The sequence below is a fragment of the Podarcis tiliguerta genome, assembly GCF_965153285.1.
Source record: "Podarcis tiliguerta genome assembly, chromosome: Z".
Classification (NCBI taxonomy): Eukaryota; Metazoa; Chordata; class Lepidosauria; order Squamata; family Lacertidae; genus Podarcis; species Podarcis tiliguerta.
The window spans coordinates 12,029,739-12,052,655 of record NC_139553.1 but is presented as its reverse complement, the minus strand read 5'-3'; the positions used below and the strand labels follow the sequence as shown (position 1 = coordinate 12,052,655).

The window sequence follows — 22,917 nt, the reverse complement described above, 5'->3', positions numbered from 1 at the left end:
TTCAATTTTTTATGATATAGTGATATATAAATATTTTTATAATTACTGTACATATGAACTCACCTGAACCCTGCAATCTTAATCTTAGGCCCTTCTTCATGTGTCCTCTCCATGAGAAGCCTGGAGGGTGGTAACATGAGAATGGGCCTTTTGTGTGGTGGCTCCCAGTTTGTGGCATGCTCTCCCCAGAGAGGGTTGCTTGGTGCCTTCATTATACTGTATATATTTTGGTGCAAGATGAAAACGTTTCTCTATAACCAGGCCTTTGGCTGATTGAACATTCTATGGCTTTTTAAATATGTTTGTGGGGGTTATTAGTTTGTTCTTGTTTCATTATTTATTTTGTGTTCTATTTTTTTAATGTTGTGAACCACCCTGTGATCTTTGGATGAAGGATGGTATACAAATTTAATTACAACAACAACAACAACTATTTAGTAGTAAAGTGACCTTTGCAGGGTTTGTGAGGCAATGGCCTGGTTCAGATTCAAGGCTTCACAAACCCCAAAGCAACAAATGTTGGGGCTGAGTGCTCTGTTCTGTTCTGTTGAGCACTGGCTTCTACGGAAAGATCCTGGCTCAGATTAAGCAAACCTTGGCTTAACTCTCCTGGTTTTTTTAATTGACGTGAAGCCAGATCACCCAAGTTCAGATGAAACAAAGTTTTCCTGAGAATTTACTTCTGAGATTGCTTTACTCCATATGTGCCCACTAGACTGCTTTGATCTGCAGAACCAGCACTGTTACAGGTGCTCCATAATATTTGTTCTGCGTTTATAAGAAACTGATATTTCAGCGCGACAGCACCCACAATTTGGAACTTCCTGCCTACTGACATCAGGTAGGAGCATTTGTTGTACTCTTCTTAGCACCTGCTCAAAAGATTTTTGTTTTCGATAAGCCCACCCAGAGATATAGAATGTTGATGTGTGTTTTAATCTGCTTTTAGTTTTAAATAGTTGTTTTTGACTGTTTTTACTAATAATGTCATTGTTTTATTCTTCCTGTAAACCGTCTTGCATTTTTGTTGTTTTTTAAAAATATATACAATCAAGCAGTGTATAAATCTTACGAAATAAATAAATAAATTTGTAAAATAAAATAGCATCAACTAGTGATTTCATGCTGATGCTGGTACCCGACAGGAGGCAGGAAGAGGAAGAGGCTTGCGGGGGGGGGGGGAGAGGGGGCTCTGTCAGCCCTGATGCCCATTTGTGTGAACGATCTTCTGAAGCAGGCCGGTATAAAGACAGACATAATATTTTGAGTGCAGCAGATGCTGTCTGAAAGCAATCTCATTGCATTTCAATACAAAATGCACCTTCCCCCGCCCCTTCTGTCCAGTGCAAGATGTGAAAAACCAATTTTGCAGCCTATCACTGCAGTTCAGTTAGAACTGCGGAAAAGCTGGGACTTTCGAAAGAGGCAACAGGCTAGCACTAACACCAACCTTCCCAAACCCCAGAGCAGCCGCGCAAAGGCTGAATGTATAATATGTATGTATATTGTAATGGTGAAGGATACACGCACAGAAAATTATGGATATTGCCACTTTAATTATCACACAAGGTAGATATCCCTTCAAAACATGATGGGAGGTAGAGTCTAGAGTCTCACTTGATAGTTTGTGCTTATCTATATCTATATCTATATATATAAGGCAACCTGCAAAACCAGGTTCACACCATGGACCCACTGTGACCACTGTCAAAATATTATGCCTTTCTTTGCCAACTGGGGCAGGGAGCTGGGACTTTCAAACTCCAGAATGGCATCGGGGGGGTGGGCGGCATTCTCGTTAAGTTGACTGGCTCCAGAAGTGCCTAACAAGAAGGAAAACGGCACTGCTCCTAATCCATTAGGCAAGCGGGCAACTTAATTATTCGGCTAAGCAGATGCTGTAACTGTTCCCACTACCCACGTGAGAAGAGAAAAGTTTGACCCCCAGGAAACAGATAAAAGTCACCCGGAAAACAAGACAAAACAAAAAAAGTGAACAAAAGAGGTGGGTAGTGTGAGGGAAGGTGCTGGGGGGGGGGCTTGTTGGGGGGGGGAAGCAGAACACCATTCATCGCGGCTAACGACTTGTTCATTATGAGTGATGATGGATAAAGACTTCTCACGCTGAGATGAAATCAAGATTTATATGCATTGTTTCCTCTCTCAACTTGTGGGAAGATCATCATCATCTAATTCTATCTCTGCGGCCAGCGATGGGCATCCGGAGAGCCGGTTATCAAACGGCGCAGTCAGCTGGCAAAAGCCGGGACGTGCGGCTGGCACATCTGGACCGCGGCGCCAACAGCCGAGGGTGAACGATGACGTCTGGCGTGGGGCCAAATTGCTTGCAGACGCTAGCAGGTTCTCATCTACAACTGTACCCTACCAGCATCGCCGTTCTCTCTCTCTCTCTTTCTCTCCCTCTTTTTTTTTTTTTTTTACGAGAATCAGATTTTCATTGCTTCATTCAATTGCTCTACACTGCCATTTTTTACAGCTCTTATCGTTCCCCTGGAATATGGCCTTGAGACAGCTCATCCGTGTCCTTCGCTGTGTTATCTCTTCTAACTTTTATTAAAACTTCAGCTTTCATCTGAAGATAGCTAATTAAATCCGTGACAGATTATAGACTCGTTTGAAGAAGGGGGGGAGAGAGAGAGAGAAAGAGAAATGGTGCTCAACTACTTTTTCTAAACAGAACGCTGGGCGGGGAATTATGTTCTCTTTCCAATGCAGTTAAAACTAAAAGGGGGGGGCGAAGGGGGGCAAGGGAAGAATAAGGAGTGTTTCATTCATTTAACCAAGACAAGATGCTTATCTCCTACCAAGTCTATAGATAGGTTTATATTAAAGTTCTTTGTGGCGTGACAAGACCCTGTGCCATTTCTCACCATAATTATTTCTTGATGTTGAGAAAGATTCTCTCAGTGTTAGGGCTGTAAGGGCATGCCTGCTAACACTGGACGGAAAAGCATAGGCTTGCAGGCACCAACCTGGTTGCTCCACAATTTAAAATAGGGAGACTCTAAGCTTCTGTGTACTTTTAAACACAAAGGACCTCTAAGGAAGTTTTTGCAAAGAAGACTACTTTTAAAACTCTAAAGTTAGGGAGTACAAGTATAGGAAACTGCCTTAGAGGGTGTTAGACCACTGTTTCAACTAGCTCAATATTGTCTATGCTGACTATAGGGACACGGGTGGCGCTGTGGTCTAAACCACTGAGCCTCTTGGGCTAGCTGATTGGAAGGTCGGCAGTTTGCATCTGTGCGGCGGGGTGAGCTCCCGTTGCTCCGTCCCAGCTCCTGCCAACCTAGCAGTTCAAAAGCATGCCAGTGCAAGTAAATAAATAGGTACCACTGCAGTGGGAAGATAAACGACATTTCCGTGCACTCTGGCTTCCATCACGGTGTCCCATCGCACCAGAAGCAGTTTAGTCATGCTGGTCACATGACCCGAAAAGTTGTCTGTGGACAAACGCTAGCTCCCTCGGCCTGAAAGCAAGATGAGCATTGCACTCCATAATCACCTTTGACTGCACTCTACCATCCAGGGGTCCTTTACCTTTTTACCTACTCTGACTCTCCAGGATTTCAGACAGGGTGTCTCCCCCAGCTCTACCTGGAGATGCTGGGGAATGAACCTAGGACTTTCTGGACACAAATGAAGCTTTGCATCACAAGGAAGCTTTAAAGCAAAACCACCAGCAGCTTTCACAGCCCAATCCTATGCTTATACAGGAGTTTGTACTCCCTGCGTCCCAGAAACAACATCATGGCAAGGTGGAAAATTATCTGGCCCATCTACTAGACAGCAAAGGAGCAGCTGCTCCAACATTTTTCACTCTCCATTCCTTTTTGCTTTTGAATTAGACTGTGAGTCTACAGGCAGGGACTGTGCTATTATTTAAATATATGCACAGTGCTCAGAAAATGTAAGGTGCTTTGGAAACAGTAACAGTAGTAAGAATAAAAATAAGAATAAGAATATTGAAGCACTTGGAGTAGTAACAATAATAATAACAATAACTACAACAATAAGTCAGCCCAAGTTCAGTAGCTACAAAAGATTATAGCTTTACAGAGGAACACAGGGAGCTGCTTTATCCGGAGTCATACCATTGGTCCATTTAGCTTACTATTGTCTAAACTGACTGGCAGTGGCTGTCCAAGCTTTGGGGTAGGTGACATTCTCAGCCTGGTTTGGAGATGCTGGGGGTTGAACTTGGAACCAGCTGCATGCAAGGCTGATGTTCTACCACTGAGCTACGGCTCCTTCCCCAAGTAGGTGCACAAAACCTTCACTTCCCAGTGCATTGCATCTGAGGGGTGGCAAATCAATGTGAAAAATGGAAGAGCGATATGTAAAAACCCAGGTGCTTTGATTCACATGGCACGTTTGTTCAATTTACGAAAGTCAGAAATAAAAGATGGTTCCTAGCATTGCTTATGAGAACACCTGAAGACAAGTGACTGTAAACCCCTTTATTCAGAATGAGTGGTAGGCTCCAGCCCTTACATGCATCTTTAAGAAACATGAAACATACACAAACACTTAAGTCTTCCTAAATGCTCAAAATTCTGGACTATCTGGCCCAGCTTCTTCCTGCTCACTAAACCCTGTTGCCTCTTCCACCATTACCTCCTCCCAAGCCTCTCCCTCTTCTCCCTCTGAACATGCATAATCATCCCAATACCACTCCCCTGTCTCTGAGCCTTCTTCCCCTGGAGGTTCCCTTGGGGGTTCCCCACCTGGTGCCTTCTTCCCCCCACTCCTTTGCATCCAGCCAGTCCACGACACAAGGGATGCAGCAACTCCTCTATGAAAACAGGCTGCAGCCACTGGCCTGATCCAGCAGGCTCTTCTCATTTAACACAGGACTTGTCATAGGCTGAGGTTCTTTGAAACCAGGAATAAACTTGGAGGGGAGGGAAGGGGGGTGAGTTAGGCACTTCACTTGGGCCTCGCTGAAGCTCATCCACATAGTACCAAACCATGGTTTAGTGTCAAGTGAGTACTGAGCTGCTGGATGCTCCCACTTTAAAGAGGAGAAAAGCAGCACTTCAGCCAGCCTTCAGGTCCAGTGATATTAATGCAAGACGCTTGCAAACGATTTTCATGAGATTTGGTGTACACGCCATTTGGAAAGACAATGGCATATTTGACAGCACTGGAATGCACCTATTTCTCTGTTATTAAGTACTACTGCATTGGGCAGAGACATATCTATAGATTTACAGTTTCAATTCATATCTTTCTCTGACACTAATTTAAAAAAGTGTACATAAACCGTGAGAAGTGAAGGCTCGTTCACATTCCCAGCTTGTTGCAGTCAGAGAATGCTGGCCTGCGGTCTTTACTCCGACAAGGCCGTTTACTACAAAGTGGGTGATAATAATCACAAGACCAGGAACCGGGGCTTTGCTATGGATATATTGGGCCGTCACCCTCCTCTCATCGCAGTTGGCATTTCCCACTGTGAAATATGGCGGAGGATCTTCTGACCTGTGTACAACAGAAACAGCTGGGAATAGAGTCTAAAATGCCTTTGTTACCTTTGTTGCACTCGTTGGGAAAAGCAAGTTAGAACTTTTCCACAAAGGAAAGCAGGAAGTAGGCTTCTAAGGAAAAGGTATTAAAGATGCCAGCAACAAACCAACCTACTTCCAAAATGAGCATAATGAGAGCCCCACCTGAGCCTCGCTGGGATCCTTTTCTCCGCTTCAAAGCCTTTTGCAAGATGTCCTTCATGGTGACCTTCATGCTGTCCACCTGGATAAGTGAGAATCCATGTGCAGCATTTCTGCAAGACACAGAAATGGAGAGTGTGACACGCATGCACTTATGTGTACACACACACACACACACACACACAAACACAAACACAAACACACAAAAACCCTCACCCACATGTAATATTATCTGGCCTACCTTTTGGCAGATTTGAACAAACTATTAACAGAGACCCTGGCTAGATTTCTCTTTCTGGCTGCAAAAAAACTGAAAAGGAAATATCCTCCAATTAAAACATCCTGTCCCACTGCTGTTCTCATGTATTACAATCTTTAATCCGGTTATGTTACGTTATTTATTTATAACTCATTCTTAATTTCCTTATTTTAAGGTACTATGTAGTATATCTTATTTTATATCATTTATGCATTACAACCCACTTTAATGTATTCTGTATGTTAAGATAACTCACTTGAATGGTTGTTAGTTTTATTTTGTTTGGGTCTATGATCACATAATAAAGGATCTGTATCTGTGTCACATGTTACTGCAAAATAGTCACCAGAGGGCAGCTTGCATCAGGAAAAGTCTTAGGACTGTTATCCAGCATTTTAAGGCCAGTGGAGGAGAGGAAGAACAATATACTGAAGGCAAGACAAAACCATGTAGATCAACACCTTCAATTGGACCGGCAAACAATGCAGCTCTTAGAGCAGAGGTTTCACAGAGTTCCCTGAAGCTGATGAGGAGTCTGATTTCACACCAGATCCAAATTCTAGGAGGTCTTTAAAAGTAGCCCCAAGCTGGGCTCTAAATAGAAGGGTCAATGGGTGCACACAGAGCTCAAATGAAGAACGCAGCACTTCTTGAGTTGCAATGCAATTAGAAAACGTGATCCAATTGCATTTCAATTCAGCATGGACTGAGAAATATTGCTTCAGTGCTGAGTTGCCACAAATATGATGCCCCATGGCTGCAGTGAGAAATATTTATTGAGACAAAATCCTGAAATTATCTGTGTGCCCACAGATGGGAGCAGGACACAGCTAATTAGGGGGTGTCGTTGAAGTCTGCAATGCCCATGTTTGGACTTGCAGCCAAATCTCAATTTATGTAGAGGTTATGTTCTGGGGATAGAGCATAAAGCCAAAATCGCATATAGTCAAAACATTCTCCCAGCACCTCTGAACACTCTCACCAGGTGAGCGTAATGTTGGGTGGGATTGCTAAGCTGAATTCGCACAAGCTAAATGCACTTAAGGTGCAAATTGACTGACCATGCACTTCGTTGGTATGTTAATTTTCATCATCAAACTGAGGTAAGCATGAGTCCTTTGGCTTTGACTGTAGTCTAATCTGCAGAATACCTCCATCCACCCACCTTCTTATTTACTTCTCTGGAAGTGACAGAAGGAGATCCTGTTGGGAGACTTCCCTCCCTGCTATGGCAATGGCTTTTACGACAAAGACTCTAAGAAATGTGGTTCCCAGGGCTCCTGACACCCATACCTAGGTACCCTGGGAAAAGCTGGATTTCCCGGGGCCCCTGATGCCAGGGATGATGGCATGACGGTGTTGCAGCAGGTGAGGCCTCCTTAAGGGGCTCCGATAGGATCACGCTCCCATGATGGAGCCCAAACTGTGGGAAATTGCAGTCAAATGTAGGGACCAAAGAGTTCTGTTCCTAGACTTAGCCAGGTCACGCCCTCTCACCTCCATGAGTGAGGAAGTAAAGCTTATTCTAGTTCCTTTTCTCACTTTCCCTGCCAACCATGTAACTGACCAGGATGGATGTGTCTGAACTTGCTCCAAGTTCAGGCCACAGGTCTAAAACTATATTGTGTATTTTGCATGCACAAGTAATCAACCTGTGTTCTCCTTGCTGTTGAATGGAACAGTACATGAATCAGTCCTTTGGATTCAGTAAGTAAAGCTTTTAAACTTACTTAAGTGTGTGTGAACTGTTCAATGCTAGAGGAGTGGGGCTGGGACAAGAGCTTTAAAGTAGATTAAATGGGTTATGCAAAAGGGTTTAATGGCATACATTCCATGCTATACTGCTGCTTAACTTTGATAGTGTTTTAAACTCTGCTGGGGGCTTTCTCCCACTAGAGAGTATGCAAAGCCCCACATTTTTAATCTAGGCACCCACTCAATTCTTTTGTTAATTACCCAAACATGGATTGAATCTATCCATCTCTACACAACTTGGGTATAGAATATACCTTTAACCAGTGGCGTAGCGTGGGGGGTGCAGGGGGGGCCGGCTGCACCGGGCGCAACATCTGGGAGGGGGTGCGCTCGCACTTGCAGCTCTCACCCCCTACTAAAATCCACGGGTTAGGGGGCAAAAATTACTTGCCTTTCCCCGGGTGCTGACAACCCACGCTACGCCACTGCCTTTAACAAAATCTATTTTAGACTGCTTTGTGCACCCAACAAAGACTCCAATCCCACAAAAGCTCAGGAGGCGATAAAAATATTTGTCTTTAAGGTACCCCACAACGCTGTTGTTTTTGCTGCAACAGATTATGCCAACACATCTGGAGTTTGTCCCCAGTACCTGTCGCTGGGGAATCCAGGTGCAGCTTTCGACCCAGAAGCTCTGCAGAGAAAAATGAGATCATTCTGGCAAGATGTACAAGACTGTCCCAGAAGCAACTTTCAGAGGCTTATTCTTGCTAATTTCTGCCATTTATTTTATACTGTGTGGCTTTTTCTTTTTAAAAACAGGGTAATTGCTTATTTGTATTGCATTTTTTTTTAAAAAAAATAAACAACTACCCTATTAGACCTTCTAAGATCATCAGTAGATAAGCAGGACAGAAATAATAAATTTCTTATTATTTGGAATTAGCTCTAGACATTTCACCAGTGCCCAACACCTTACGTGACAGGAAGAAAAGTAAGTGCACAGATCTGATCCAACAATAATAGAGAACAGGGTCCAAAGACATACTCCTTTTATTTTTAAAAAAATATTTATTAATGACTTTAAAACCGGTTTTGGGAAAATCTGGAATATTTTAGGAGTATATCTTGAGGATTCCTCAATGAGTAGATTATTGTTGTACAGATATAATTCAGTCATATAATTCAGCATGCAAAAGAGTCCTTTGTCTGAAACCCTGAAAAGCCATTGCTAGTCAATATAGACAATACTGAGCTAGATAGGCCCATGGTCTGACTTAGTTTAAGACAGCTTCCTGTGTTCTTATTTAAATCAGCCCTTTATCAGGACTAGAATATTACTTCTTTTTTACAGGAAATGCTGTAGCTCAGTGGTACAGAAGATGCTCTGCATGTAAAAGGTCCAAGGTATGTTCCCTGAAATCCAGAGGCAGGGTTGGGAAAGGCTTATTGACTGATACCCTGGAGAGCTGCTGCCAGTCAGTGAAGACAGTATTGAATTAGATGGATCAATTGTCTCACCTGTTATTACCCTGCATTCCAAGGCATTCCCCTGTGTTCTTACATCAGTTCTGGAAAACAACCTTCACTGGATCTTTGAAATGCTGTTGGGGCTGAGTTATATGCAGGCAGCATCAGGAGTCAGGGTTAGAACACGCCAGAGCCAGGAAAGGCAAGAGCTGTCTAGGCAAAGTGCCAGCCTGAACCCAAGCCCTTCCTGTTGAGAAGACAGGCTGGATGGGCCAAGCCACTCCACTAGCTCACAGGTCTTCACTGCCCAGTGAGACTCTCCAACCAGTAGTCCTGGTGACTTCCCTCATGGGGCAGCTCTGCACCCAGCTGAGGCATTCTGGGTTCTACTCCGACCAGCCCCAGAAGGGAGTAATATATAAACCCGCTCTCACTTTTTATTTCTCTTTATTTTTGGTCTAATGAATCCAAAGTTGTTCTAACGCTTAACAATCACTTAGGGACTTCAAGCTGAAGAACAAGAAGTGCCTATGTAGGCAATTAGAAGTTCATCCTTCCACAATGGTTTATTGAAGCTTCTTTTTAAACTTTTTGAATTGTTTTTAACTTTTTCACACTTTTATTGCATGGCTTTTATTTTTTTTAATGCTGCGATCCGCTTTGATATATTTTTAGGATTTGGTGGTATATAAATATTTTTATAAATAAATAAGGAGGAGGGGGAGATGATTTGGCTAAAACGCCTATTTAAATATTATTAAGTCTCAATCCTATGCACATTTACATGGGAGTCAGTTCCACTGAGCAAAGCAGACCTTATTTCCAGTAAAAAGACACAGGATTGTACTTGTAAACTTATTTAATCAATTAAATTTGTAATTCAAAGCCACAAAGTATTTAAATGCAAAAGGCTTTTGGCTGTTTTCTACTCATTCATGATGGCCACTCGGAAGACCCCTTAGGATACTCCCCCCAAAAACCTTCCATGTGTCTGGTGGCTTCACTCCACTGCACACCCACCCACCCCAATTTAATAAACTTTGATGCTTCTTTACTTTGGATACATACTGAACAGGCCAAATCTTTCTCTGACATTTAAGTCAGCTTACACCGGCAAAGCCTGAGAACTCTGCCTGCAGAACACATTGTGGTACTTATTGCAATGCTCAGCCAAAATCCAAAGTAAACATTAAGAAAATGAGTTGAAATGTGGAAGGAAAGCCAAGGTGAAAAGGCGTAAGAAGGGGAGAGTTAAAATGAAAAAATAGGCAGAAGTGGCTAGGGTGTTGTTCTTTAAGCACCACCCCTTGTTTTTTAAGCATCCACAGGAGGTAATGATGGCCACTAACCTAATGGCTTTCAAAGAGGATTATACAAATTCCCAGAGGAGAAAGCTATCAAATACCAGGTGTTAGAACCTGCAGAAGGGGAGAATTAGTACTGTGCTCAGATCTTGCTTGTGGGCTTCCAACACTGGGGCATCTGCTTGGCCACTGTGAGAACAGGATTCTGCCCTAGATGGACCACTGGCTTGATCTAGCCTGCACTTCTTACATTCTTATGTAGTTCCTGAAGAGCCAGGAGAAATTTATACCATCATAAAGAGCACAAGAAGAACCCTGAGGAATCAGACCAAAGGTCCAGCAAATGTTAACTTTTGCACAAAACATTTTAATATCTGTACCTATTTTTAGCACGTTTGTTGCATTTTTAACATCTGCGCACATAAGGAGAGAGCCCTGCTGGATCAGACTAAAGGCACACCTGCTTCAGCATTCTACTTGTAAGAGCCAGGAAAGGCAAATGAATGTTTTTGCCTGGCTGGAATGTATCTTTCAACTCCAATAAAGCCTCTTGCTTGTCTGGAGGGAGGACAGAGAAGAGTGTGTAGAACTAGTCTACCGTACAAAGGTTAAGATTTACTTTCGTTACTCCACCCGCTTTGGTCTGCTGGCCTCACCACTCACAGATATTTGGTCCCCAGAAGGTCGCCCAAAAGGGAATGTGGCCCCTAGGCTGAGAGAGTTCTTATAGGACACTAATCTGAACTAGGAAGCTCCATACAGCCATCCTGACTAATAGTCATCAACAGACCTCTTCCATGGATGTGTCTAGAGCCCTATCCGCAATATATAAAGCAGCATCATACCACTTTAAACAGCCATAACTTGCCCCAAAGAATTCTGGGAGCTGTAGTTAAGGGTGTTGAGAATTGTTAGGAGGTCATGGTTCCCCACACAGCACTACAATTCCCAGAGTCCTCTAAGTTTGATTGTTAAAGAACTATGGAAATTGTAGCTTTTTGTAGGGGAATAGGGGTTTCATAACATTTCTCAATACCTGTAACCAACTACAGTTCCCAGCTTTCTTTAAGTGAAGAAGCCATGACCATTTAAAGTGGTATGGCACTGCTTTAAAAGTAAAGTGCGATGGGGCTTTTCTCTCTCTTAAAGCTGTCTAAGCCTGTACCTGCGACATCACAGCAACAGATTCTACACAAGAAAAGCAAGCAGCGAAGCTTTTCACTGTACTGAACCACTTCCAAGATTTTGGTAATGGGGGAATTCTGTATTTTAATATTGGACCATCTAAACAAACAAACACACCTAGCAGGCCAGTGAGAAGGGTTTATTTAGCTCAGCCTTCTTCCTGACATGCTAGTTCCTCACCTCTACATGCACTCTACATGCATTCCTCCTCACTCTTCATAAATAGCCAGAAAGTGGTACAGTCCAGAAAAAGAGTTACAATTTGGATCCTCTGAACTGGCCCTAAATGAAGAGTCTCTGAGCTACCAGGGAAGTGAGTGGGGGGCAGCTCTATGAGGAGGCACAGAGAATAGCTATCAATGGCTTGCAGCCATTGCCAGAAGCAGGATGTATCTGAATTGCTGGAAAGCACGAGAGGGCAGAATGCTGCTGCCCTCAGTTCCTACCTGTGGGCTTCTGTGCAGAGAGGCACCTTCCCTGAACACTCCCTGCAAAAAAAGATAGAGCCCCATTTCCGAGAGTAAAAACACAACAGTCCCCTGCTAAAGCCTGCCTTAGCTCGAGCCTGCCTGTGCTCTGCGAGCAACATGGCCTGAAAGCTGTCAAGTTAATTGCTCTGAGCACTCCGTTACTGAATCATGGCTGAACCCCAGCCATCCTTTACCTCAGAACCTGGAGCCCATCCCAGAACCAATCTTTAAAAGTTTATTTTACTGATCAAAGTAAAATAAGAAAGACAAAAAAGCGGGGAGGGAAGCACAGGCCAAGGAGCTGGGGGTTGGTGGGGGAGAGGAGAGGAGAAAGCCCTGCGTTTGACTATATTTAGTGGAACTATTTGAGTAAGTGAGGCCCTGGCAACGGCTGCAGAATATAACATGCAGCCTGAAATTGTAAACGCCGGGATGTTTGTTCTGGAGCCTGGCCAGACAGGGCCATGATGTCGGTCTTCCAAGAGCTGAGGGATGACAAGCTTTGGAAGGGCCAGGGAGCAGCAAGGGAGGGAGGTCTTGTCGGAAAGGGGGGGGGGAGGCACAGCACCAGGACATCCAGTGCCTGCAGTGATTCCCGAAGATGTCCTGGGCAAAAACCACAGCCCTTGCCTTTTTAGGCGTACATGGAATATTGGCACTGCCTCCTTCCTGTCTTCCTGGTGTGCTCTCTACACTCAGATCTCTCTTTTTCTCTACCCTTCTGGTTCAGGTTTTCCTCATTGTGCCATTAATCCTTACCTCTTTTGCTTGTTTACACCCCTTTCCATTTTCCCGTTATAACTGGGATTCTTTATCTCTTCCTAGATGTTGCACAATACAGTATTATCTTGTTGTTGAAAAAAAAAAAAACCCTAACTCTTTAAAACGGCACCTTCTCTCTTTCACCTTCTTTGGCCCCAACCACCATCTTGAGATCACGCAGCCAACAGAAGTTCCTGTCTCTGTCAAGGGTAGCCAACTTGGTCTAGTACAAAGCATAATATTTGAACCATTCTCTGCAGCTCCCTATACCATAGAAACATCTTGCCTCTCTTATTGTGACTTGGTGATGGGCCTTCTGCTACAGAAGCCTACTGCTTCCACCACTAGTGGAAGTCAAAGTGCAGCATAGCTACAATGCCAAGCACAGGAAGCTACACTTTAGCGGTAGAGCACCTGCTTTGCATGCAGAACATTCCATGTTCAATTCCTGGTTTCTCCAGGAAGGGCTGGGAAAGGCTGCCGACTAAATCCCCAGAGTCAGTCTGTATAGAGACTGTCAGTATAGAGTTGGTCAGAATAGAGAATACTGACTAGGATCAGGCCAAAGACCAATTACTTCATTGTCCTGTTTTCACAGTTGCCAACTGGATGCCCTGAAGGCAAGCTCACAAGCCAGACAAGAGCACAAGAGCACTCTCTCCTCCTGTGGTTTCCAGCAACTAGGATTCAGAAACATTACTGCCTCAGATTATGGAGGCTAGTACCATTGTAGCTAGTAGCCTTATCCTCCACGAATTTTTCCAATCCTCTTTCAAAGCCATCTAGGCTGGTGGCGAGTTCCATAGTTTAACTCTGCACTAGGTTAAGAAGTACCTTTTTCTTATCTGTCCTGGATTTTCCAAAACTGTCAGTTTCACTGGATGTCCGCAAGTTCTAGAGTTTAGAGACAGGGAGAAACTCTTCTCTACCCACTTTCTGTACGCCATGCATAATTTTATAACCTTCTATCATGTCACCTCTTAAATCACCTTTTCTCTAAACTAAAAAACAAACAAACTCAAATGCTGAAACCTTTGTATCATTTTGCTTGTGGTTCTCTGCCCCCTCTAACCCAGTAACTGTTGCTGCGCCTTGTGAAAGTGAGTTCCACAGGTTACCTGCAGTGTGCAAAATTTCCCTTCCTCATGTCAATCCCAAACTTTCGGCCAATCATTTTACCCTGAGCTACAGTATTAGGAGAGAGGGGTTGGCTGGGGTGGGATGGGAGAAGAGAGGTCTCAGTCTCAAATGTAATGTGGATTGAGTATTGCCTCACCCATTAAAAATCCATGCCATCTCTATTTTTCTTGTTGTTTGTTTATTATTTTTTTAAAAAAAGAAATTAGACCAAGGGAAGAAAACCCCCTACAGCTGGCTTCCTTCTAACCCTCTTCCCTCCCAATCATTTTACGAAAACATACCTGGGTGACAAGGTTAAATCAAGCAAAGGAAAATCCCTGGCACTTATCATCCGCCGGCATTACTGATAAATTGCGTGGTGGAGGAATAAAGGATTACCTTCTGTATTTTTTCATTACACTTTTCTTTTGTTACAGAATACATAAATCCATTGTGGCACAATGTAATATGTATCATCGCGCTACACCTGTGGACGCTTCATAGCGGCTGCCATGTCTGTGCAGTCAGGAATGATGAGTGAACCCCCCGTGAATGTTAATGATAGTGATCATTCTGAGGTAACTTGGCTTTCCATCTTCCTTTACAGCCTCGACGCCGGAGCCAGGGTGGCAAGGTTCAGGAGAGGGAAAATGGGGAAGGAGGGGGGGGGGGGAGAAGCAGGAGAGAGAGAGAGAGAGAGAGAGAGAGAGAGAGAGAGAGAGAAGCGAGGAGAACGTCCACACCTCAGGAGGAAAAATGCACACACGCTCACCCTTAGGCCTGGCTTGGGCAAATCCATTAATGCTTGAAGGGAAAAGAAGAAAGGGGGGAAGAGGGGAGTGGGAGACAAGAGGCTGATTCTTCGCTTATCGTCTCTAAGGCAGTGGGGAAACTTTTTCATGATTGCTGCATTCACCATGGGCCTGCTGCTGCTGGAGACAGTATTGGATAGGGAAAGGCCAACCAAGGCCCTGTGTCTGCACTATGCATTCAAAGAAGTATCATACCACTTTAAACAGCCATGGCTTCCCCCAAAGGATCCTGGGAACTGTAGCTTCTCAAGTGTACTGGGGGTTGCTAGAAAGCCCCTATTGCCCTCAGAGAGCTACAATTCCCATAATTCCCTGGGAAGAGGGGCGAATTGTTTAATCACTGCCTCCCCCCCAGTTACTATTTCAGTCAACTAACTTCCTAGCAGAGGTGTAGTGATCCTGGGTTGCAGACCCATTAGTGCTTCTGCAGCAGGCCCCTGTCTCCAGCATTCTACACCCACCTGATCTGCATGAAAGGAGAGCCACTGAGAAGTAGTCTTCCTACCCTTTGATTTCAGCCAGAGTGAAGATAGGTGAGTCAGCTATTGGTTTCTAGGGTCACTCTGGAGAAGGTGTGCGGGAATAATACTGAGGAGGAAGAGTTCTGTATACACCAAAGCTAAGCATTTGGGAATACAGTGGTGCCTCGCAAGACGAAATTAATTCGTTCTGTGAGTTTTTTCGTCTTGTGAATTTTTTCGTCTTGCGAAGCACCACTGTGTATTGACGGTTTCCCATAGGAATGCATTGGCGGTTTTAAAAAAAAGGCGCAAGACATTTTCATCTTGCGAAGCAAGCCCATAGGGAAATCCGTCTTGCGAAGCAACTCAGAAAACGAAAAACTCTTTCGTTCTGCGAGTTTTTCGTCTTGCGAGGCATTCGTCTTGCGAGGTACCACTGTACTGAAAATGCAAGGTACTTCAGTTTCAGAAGAACAGTGTGCAAGAAAAAGACAACTTAAGCCACTCGGGGGGGGGGGGTATTTGAGCACTACATATCGTTTGCCCATATATGTGCACAGAAAATAATATATATAATAATATATAAATAATATAAAAGGTGACACATAAAGATCTGGATTGATCATTGCAATGCACCCCTAATTATTATCATTGTATAATTATAATAATATTGTATACTCTGAGGAGTGCTCCTGGTTGCTGCTGAAACATGGGCAACCAGTTTCTGGGCTGGATTCAGAACCACACCCAAACTGCAAACCTAAGCAGATGTTTCTAAACAGAGGTTGGATGGCCATCTGTCAGAGATTCTTTAGCTGTGATTACTGAACTAAGAGGGGATTGAGTTGATGATCCTTTGGGTCCCTTCCAAGTCCACAATTCTACGATTCAATGGGAGTGCAACCCCATCCAAAATAGATGGAACCTCTCTTCCCTGATCTGCCTTGTGACTGACCAGGAGCATCCCTGCCTTGTCTGGATTCAGCTTCAGTTTATTAGCTCACATCCAGTCTTTTACCAAGATCAGACCGAGATACAGAACTTGGAAAAGCTTCATTGGTTTTAGAATGGACATAAGAAGCTGCCTTATACTGAATCAGACTACTGGTCCATCCAGCTTTGGGGTGTCTACAGTGGCAGGCAGTGGCTCTCCAGGGTTTCCACAGCCCTACCTGAAGACACCAGGGAATGAGCCTGGGGCCTTCTGCATGCAATGCAGCTGCTTTATCACTGAGCTGTAGTCTGGCAGGTGAAGCTGAGAGTCAAGGACTGTCCCAAAGTCATCCTCATGACTGCAACCAGGATTTGAAACCAGGTCTCGTTTGCCTAACTCTTGCCAATGTTCTACCTGTTACACCACCCTGGCTTTCCAGGACCATGGAAGAGGAGTAGAGCAGCCCCTTCTAAACACCCATGTCCCAGTTTACCAGATATGCTTATGTGGCGGTGTATGCTCAGTTAAGACTTGGCTTGAAAAATCCCACTTGATGAGAGCAGCTTGCCGGGGGAGCTTAGCGCTTGACATTGGACAGACAAAACTCCTTTTTGTCCCGGCCGATTGTCTTCCAAAAGCCATCAGCTCACTAGACTAATGGCCGCATTCAAAGCCAGGATGGCTGCCCTTCCGTCTTCTCCTTGTGTAACTTTGCCAGAGTCCTTGGAACTTGCCAAATTCGGTCATGCCTGCTTAGCTCGCTCGACTGATTGTGCCAGAAAAGAAAATAAGACACAGATGTATTTGAGCGCTTTGAGATGCCAGTAAGAGAGACAGCTAATGGCTTCATTTCGACCCTCCCCTACCAGCTGGGCACAGGTGGGGGGGATAATGAGGTGCCTCTCCCTAATCAAACTCAATTATTTACTACTCTCCATAACCACAAAGACATATATTCTCGCCTTGAAATATCAAACGGACGTTCCAACCTCTGTCACCAGGTATTTCTAAACAAACTCTGGTGGCTGCTGGTTTGCCTTGGCAGGACTTTTCAAGAGAACAAAGTTCGGCAAAGTGCTTCCTGCCAAAGCATGCCATGCCAGAACTGGCAACCACCAAGCGGGGCTCTGTCATTGTTAGCTTGGCTGACCATGTTGTATTCAAGAACAAATTCAGCACAGTGCACGGACAGGCTTCAGACATCGGAAGCTGCAGTAATCGGCAACCAGAGGCCTCGATGGCCCTAACTCGTTTGCTGAAGCGGAAGCTTCAGATGGCACAGAATGAGCAACTGCTTAAGAACCTAAGAGCCTGCTGGATCAGGTCAAAGGCCCATCTAGCTCAGCATCCTGTTCTCAGCAGCCAACCAGATACCTATGGGAAATCCGCAAGCAGGACCTGAGCACAAGAGCCCTCACCCCTTCTGCTGCTTCCAGCAACTGGTATTCAGAAGCATTCCTGCCTACAACAGTAAAAGTAGCTTTATTATATCAGTTTTCTAGTGTCTGGTCATGAGATTGTTTTTGTCTTTTGGCCTATAAAGGCCTAAGCAGCTTAGGCCCCAGTGTACATTCAAGTCTGCCTTCTGCTGAACTGCAAATCTCTTAGGCCTGCTGAAAATGCCACTGGGCCAAGTTTTCAATCTCTGGATCTATCAGAACCTTACGCACTTACACACACACACGGCTGGCAGACCAAAGCCATCCATCCTCCCCACCCCCCCGCTGCCCCTTAGTTACTTCTGTCATTTCAAGACAGACACATGGAAAGCCTCAACTTCTCCCCAGACACAGTCCCTGCCAAGGGAGAAACAGAGTCAGATTTGCAAGCACTGAGTTATGCGGATGACGTTTGTTCTGCCCTTAGAGCCAGAAACTCTTCAGGACAGTGAAAATGTGTACAGCTGAAACAAAATGGAAAGTACAATTCTGCATACAAACACACACATATGCATGGAATCAACATATATGCATGTATATATGCAATGACGACAAAAAGAGCCAGTAAACAAGCGATGAGCATATGGATGGAATTTGGAATACATTTAAATCCACGCTGTTGGGTTTTCCAGCACTTGAGCAAATGATCAGTCCTATGAGATTTAAACCCCCATCAACGCTGTCTTTGAATCGGATGCCATGGCATGCTTTTGTCCTTCAAAGCAAGCCCATTTAGAATCAGATTCTGAAATGGAAGCTGGTGTGTGAACTTATGAGCAGGTTACATGACTTTTTTTAAAAAAATAACAAAAATATTAGAGCATTATTTTTGGTAAGTAGAGAAAGAGAGTACACAAGAACTTAAGATGAGGCTGCTGATCAGGCCCATCTAGTCCAGCATTCTGTTCTCACAGTGGCCAACCAGACGTGTGGGAAGCCCACAAGAGCACAAGAGCACTCTGCCTACCTGTGATTCCCAGCAACTGATATTCGGAGGCATACTGCCTCTTACAATGGTGACATGGTTCTTCTGACAATGTATGCTGCCCCGAGGGTAGGAAAGAAGTTAATAGTAAATTAACCCTGAAATATGGAAAGCAGCATCCTGGTGGTCTTGAGGAAGATTATGGCAGTTTCCCCTGAGTAACCTGTTGAGTATTGAGTATTTATCCTGATATGTTTGCTGGGAGATTAGTTGACAACTGACTATTTAATGAGGATTTATCCCAATCTGTTTGTGGGGAGCTTAGGTGAGGCATCAGAGTGTTATCCCATGCTTCCTAGTGCCTTTGCCGTCACTATTCTTTAGTGCAAAAAAGTCAGCTCTTTTGGGAAAGCAGACTTGTTGTGCGAGTTCTGCCAACTAACCATAGTAACACCATCTCAGTTTGCCAGTCAGCGTAGGACTGAACCCCCCCCCCCTGAAAACAGTGACTGTCTGGAAGTGTCCCATGCACCAAGATTGTTAAGGAAATAAAGAAAGAGGGATAGAGAAGGAAGGGGGAAGCTGTTGTGCAAACTCACATCCGGACGAAGAGGGACTGCTTGGCTGCCAAGCCGGGTGAGGAGTATTTCTCTACCAGTGCCAGTGTGCTGAAGCCGAACTTGTGGATGGGCTCATTGCAATCCAAGGGTGGGAAGTCTGTGTCAACCTCACCATCGTCCTCAGCAATGTGGAGGCAGTAAGCGCTGACATTTTCACTGCAGTAAATGAAAGGAAGATTGTTTCAGGTTGAAGTTTAATAAATTTGTATATTGCTTTCCACTATAAAAAAAAAAGTTTAGCAAGGGAGAAGGCAGCCGGTTTGCACTCAGTAATGCTCAGCAATTTTTTCCTCAAAGGTACTTTCAAGTGTACAGAGTGCTTGGATGTTTTATTTAGCCATTATGGTTAATAGCCATGGATAGACCTCTCCACCTTTTACAGACCCCTGAACTAATGGCATCACTGCTTCTCATGGAATTAGGAACTTCCTGGTTCAAATTTCACCTCTGCCACAAATTCACTATTTATGGTGGTAATGATGCTGACCTACACTACAGGATTGTCATAAGGAGTACTGATACAATGTAGAGTGTTCAAGGTACTTCACATAATGAACTTTACAGAATGTGATTTAAATGAATAAAAAATAATACTCATACCGCAAGGGTCAGAGAAGGGGAGACAAATGAATAATATGCTTATTGGAAATGGGCAATACTTCAAATTTTCTGAAATGATCCAACACAAGATACAGTGGTGCCTCGCAAGATGAAATTAATTTGTTCTGTGAGTTTTTTCATTCTGCGAGTTTTTTCGTCTTGCGAAGCACCACTGTGTATTGACGGTTTCCCATAGGAATGCATTGGCGGTTTTAAAAAAAAGGTGCAAGACTTTTCGTCTTGCAAAGCAAGCCCATAGGGAAATCCGTCTTGCGAAGCAACTCAGAAAACGGAAAACTCTTTCATCTTGCGAGTTTTTCGTCTTCCGAGGCATTCGTCTTGCGAGGTACCACTGTAATGTCAAACTGTATGCACTGTTAAATGCATTCCCTGCTGAAATACTAGAGGCTCCATCAGCACTGGCATCCTGCTGGCTTTTGAAGACACACCTTGTTTACACAGGCATTCCCTTGATCTTTCAGCCAGAGTCTCCTGTTCTAACTGCTTTACTGTTTTAACAGGATTGTTTTATTGCATATTTTAATTATAGGTATGTGTATTTTAATAATTGTGTCATTGGTTTTTATACTTATAAAGCAGCTTAGAAGCCTATATTGGTATTAAGAGGCATATAAATAAAAAAAACCTAATGGGCTGACTTACCCACTGCCTTGCGGGACATCTTCAGGAGAAGAAAGGGCAAAGAAATAAACCCTACATAAATACAGAATGGAGTCCCTAAGGCAGTTGGATGCTGTCTTATACGCCTCCTTCCAGCAATTTCTGTAGCCCAGCTGGTGCCAAATGTATTGCTCTGCTTTCCTTTGACCATGCCAGCGATGCTGGGAGGGGCGTCTTGTTATCTCGGGAACCTAGGACCTTCATGCACACTGCCCAAGCTTGCACCCTGGAGAGGTCACTTCAGTGCTGCTAACAAAGCAAAAACAATGCAGGAGGCAGCAGTTATGAGTTACTGGTCTCTGCAGCCACAGCAGAGCTGTGATTCTCCAACACTTTGACTTCAGCCCCAGAGGCACAATCCATTATCTCTCAAGACAACTAGGTTGTTTCCAACTACTCAGAGTAGACCCACTGGAATAAATGGATTTAAGTTAGTTATGTCTATTATTTTCAGTGGTCTACTCTGAAAGGGACTAGCATTGGCTACAACCCACTATTACTTTTTAATTACTCTTTTTATTTTTATTTTTTAAAAAACTCTTTTCTGATCAATCCACTGGTTCTCTGTCGCCACTTTACCAGTATTCTGTTTCATTCCAGTATGGCATGGAAGATCTGCCTAAATGTTTGGCGTCTGGCAGGAGGGATTCTAAAATCAGCTGGGTGAATTTGGGAGTTTTAATTGCTTGACTGATGCTTAAATTAATTAATAGCAAAGCGCATGCTAATTGTTTAATTGGTCGCTTGATCTATATAGATCATTTTTGTGTGTGTGGAATTAAATGAGTTGATTTACAAAGTTTATTGATTGGATGCGACAGTGAATTATTTCACCGACTACCTGATTTGCAATTTTCCCAATTAATCTGCATACCTTGGGTTGCAACTCAGCTCACCCAAGAGTGCTTACTACGGGTGATCCATCCGCACACTGTCATGGCTAAAGTATTTATTATATCAAACAAGTAATAATGACACATTAAAGTTAATGTAACCTGCACGTTGGATAAACTGATGGCTAACGAGGAAGTAATCCCACTCTGTTGGCCTGTTGTAAACATTACGTTTTTGTTGCAGGGGCATTTGAAGGACTCATTACTTTTTGCAACAGTTTACATGGAGTTCAAGAGGACAGTGGTACAAAAAACCCACACTGGGATCAAAAAGTAATAGCAACTGCAGAACTCATCAACTGCTCACAAAAGATGGCTTTTATTATGCAATGGAATTTCAGGATTGTGAAGAAGGCTGAATCCTGGAGGAGAAGAAACACACTCTAAACACAGAGGTTAAGGGGAAGAACCCTTTAATACAGGGCCAGGCACCGCTGCTCCCATTGTAGCAAGTCAATTAAGTCACTTTTATAATATTTAAAAAATATCTTTCAATATAATAAATAATAATAATAATAATAATAATAATTTTTTTAATATCCCGCCCTCCCCAGGCTCAGAGTGGCTAACAATCCTGCCTAGTGATGGAAGCAGATATGTATAGGGCTGGGGTGTGTTTACATCTTGAACTGGAACTCCCAAGCAATCAGGCATAGGCACTTCCTGTGCTACCTCTGCTCTGTTCCTGCTGCAAGCCTAGTAGGCAGGGCTCTATAGTTCAAGAGCACCACCTAGACTGCAGTACCAGGATGTCTGGTGACAATCAGCCGATCTCCAAGGGCCAATCCTGAGACACCAGGTTCTATAAAGCCTCTGTACTTTTGCCCTCACTCTGAGTTAGCTTATCTGTGAAGCGATCTCTGGAGGGAGGACACTCCCTATCCCCTTTGTGCACTTTCCATGTCTTTTGATTGTGGGCAACTTTTCATGCACAATAAGTTTTATGTTAGAAGTTTGGGAAGCTTTATTTGACCCACAGTCGTGAAAGAGTGGTTAAAAAGCCCATTGGACATGAATATGTAAGCAGTGTCGATGACACTGAAGTAGATATGATTTATCTTTTTTAAAAACAAACAAACAAGACACCCAAAAAGGGAGAGCATCTCAAAATGATGATTCATTTATACAACACTGGCTTCATATGCTTGTCATTACATGGAACCCAGTAATTTAATTGAAAGAGAAATAGATATAGATGTATGCATAGCTTGGAAGGAAATATTGATAAATGTGGAGGTGTTCCAGCAAGATTTATCTGTAAAAAAAAAAAATATTGATGTGGAAATCCATTTCATTATGCAAAAGTGGCTGGGGGGGTGGGGGGAGAAAGAGAGAGAGAAGGATGAGGGGGAAGGGATGGAGAAGAAAGCAGAAAAAGAAAGGGCCTACTTGAGTTTGGGTTCCCGTCCTTCACTCGTGTACTGCCAGCAGATGAGCCCAATCAAGTCATGCACCTTGGCATTGGCGATGGTCACCACAGTCATGGGCTGCAGTTTGTCCTGGTTTGTGTGCAGCGGGAGGTAGACATCAATGATTTTGGTTGCAGTGGTGCCAATATGGCCCTGTCAGGAGAAGAGATTTCAATATACATATATATAGAG

The 22,917-nt window shown here is 43.8% G+C and overlaps 1 protein-coding gene across 16 annotated transcripts in view; it reads right to left on the bottom strand.

Moving 5' to 3' along the window:
• MAPKAP1 (MAPK associated protein 1) overlaps positions 1-22,917 on the bottom strand; it is a 176,123-nt gene that overhangs the window by 81,797 nt on the left and 71,409 nt on the right. For 8 of the 16 annotated variants that reach the window (XR_014507212.1, XR_014507213.1, XR_014507214.1 and 5 more), the window contains exons 5-8: positions 22,706-22,878; positions 19,122-19,298; positions 8,294-8,335; positions 5,691-5,800 (exon numbers count right to left, since the gene is read on the bottom strand). Coding sequence is in view for 9 of the 16 variants with exons in the window: in XM_083423753.1 (XP_083279879.1) it covers positions 5,691-5,800; positions 8,294-8,335; positions 19,122-19,298; positions 22,706-22,878 (502 nt within the window). In the remaining 7 variants the exon portion in view is untranslated. The remainder of the gene's footprint in view (positions 1-5,690; positions 5,801-8,293; positions 8,336-19,121; positions 19,299-22,705; positions 22,879-22,917) is intronic. The other 8 variants (XR_014507215.1, XR_014507216.1, XR_014507217.1 and 5 more) reach the window with 1 other exon arrangement.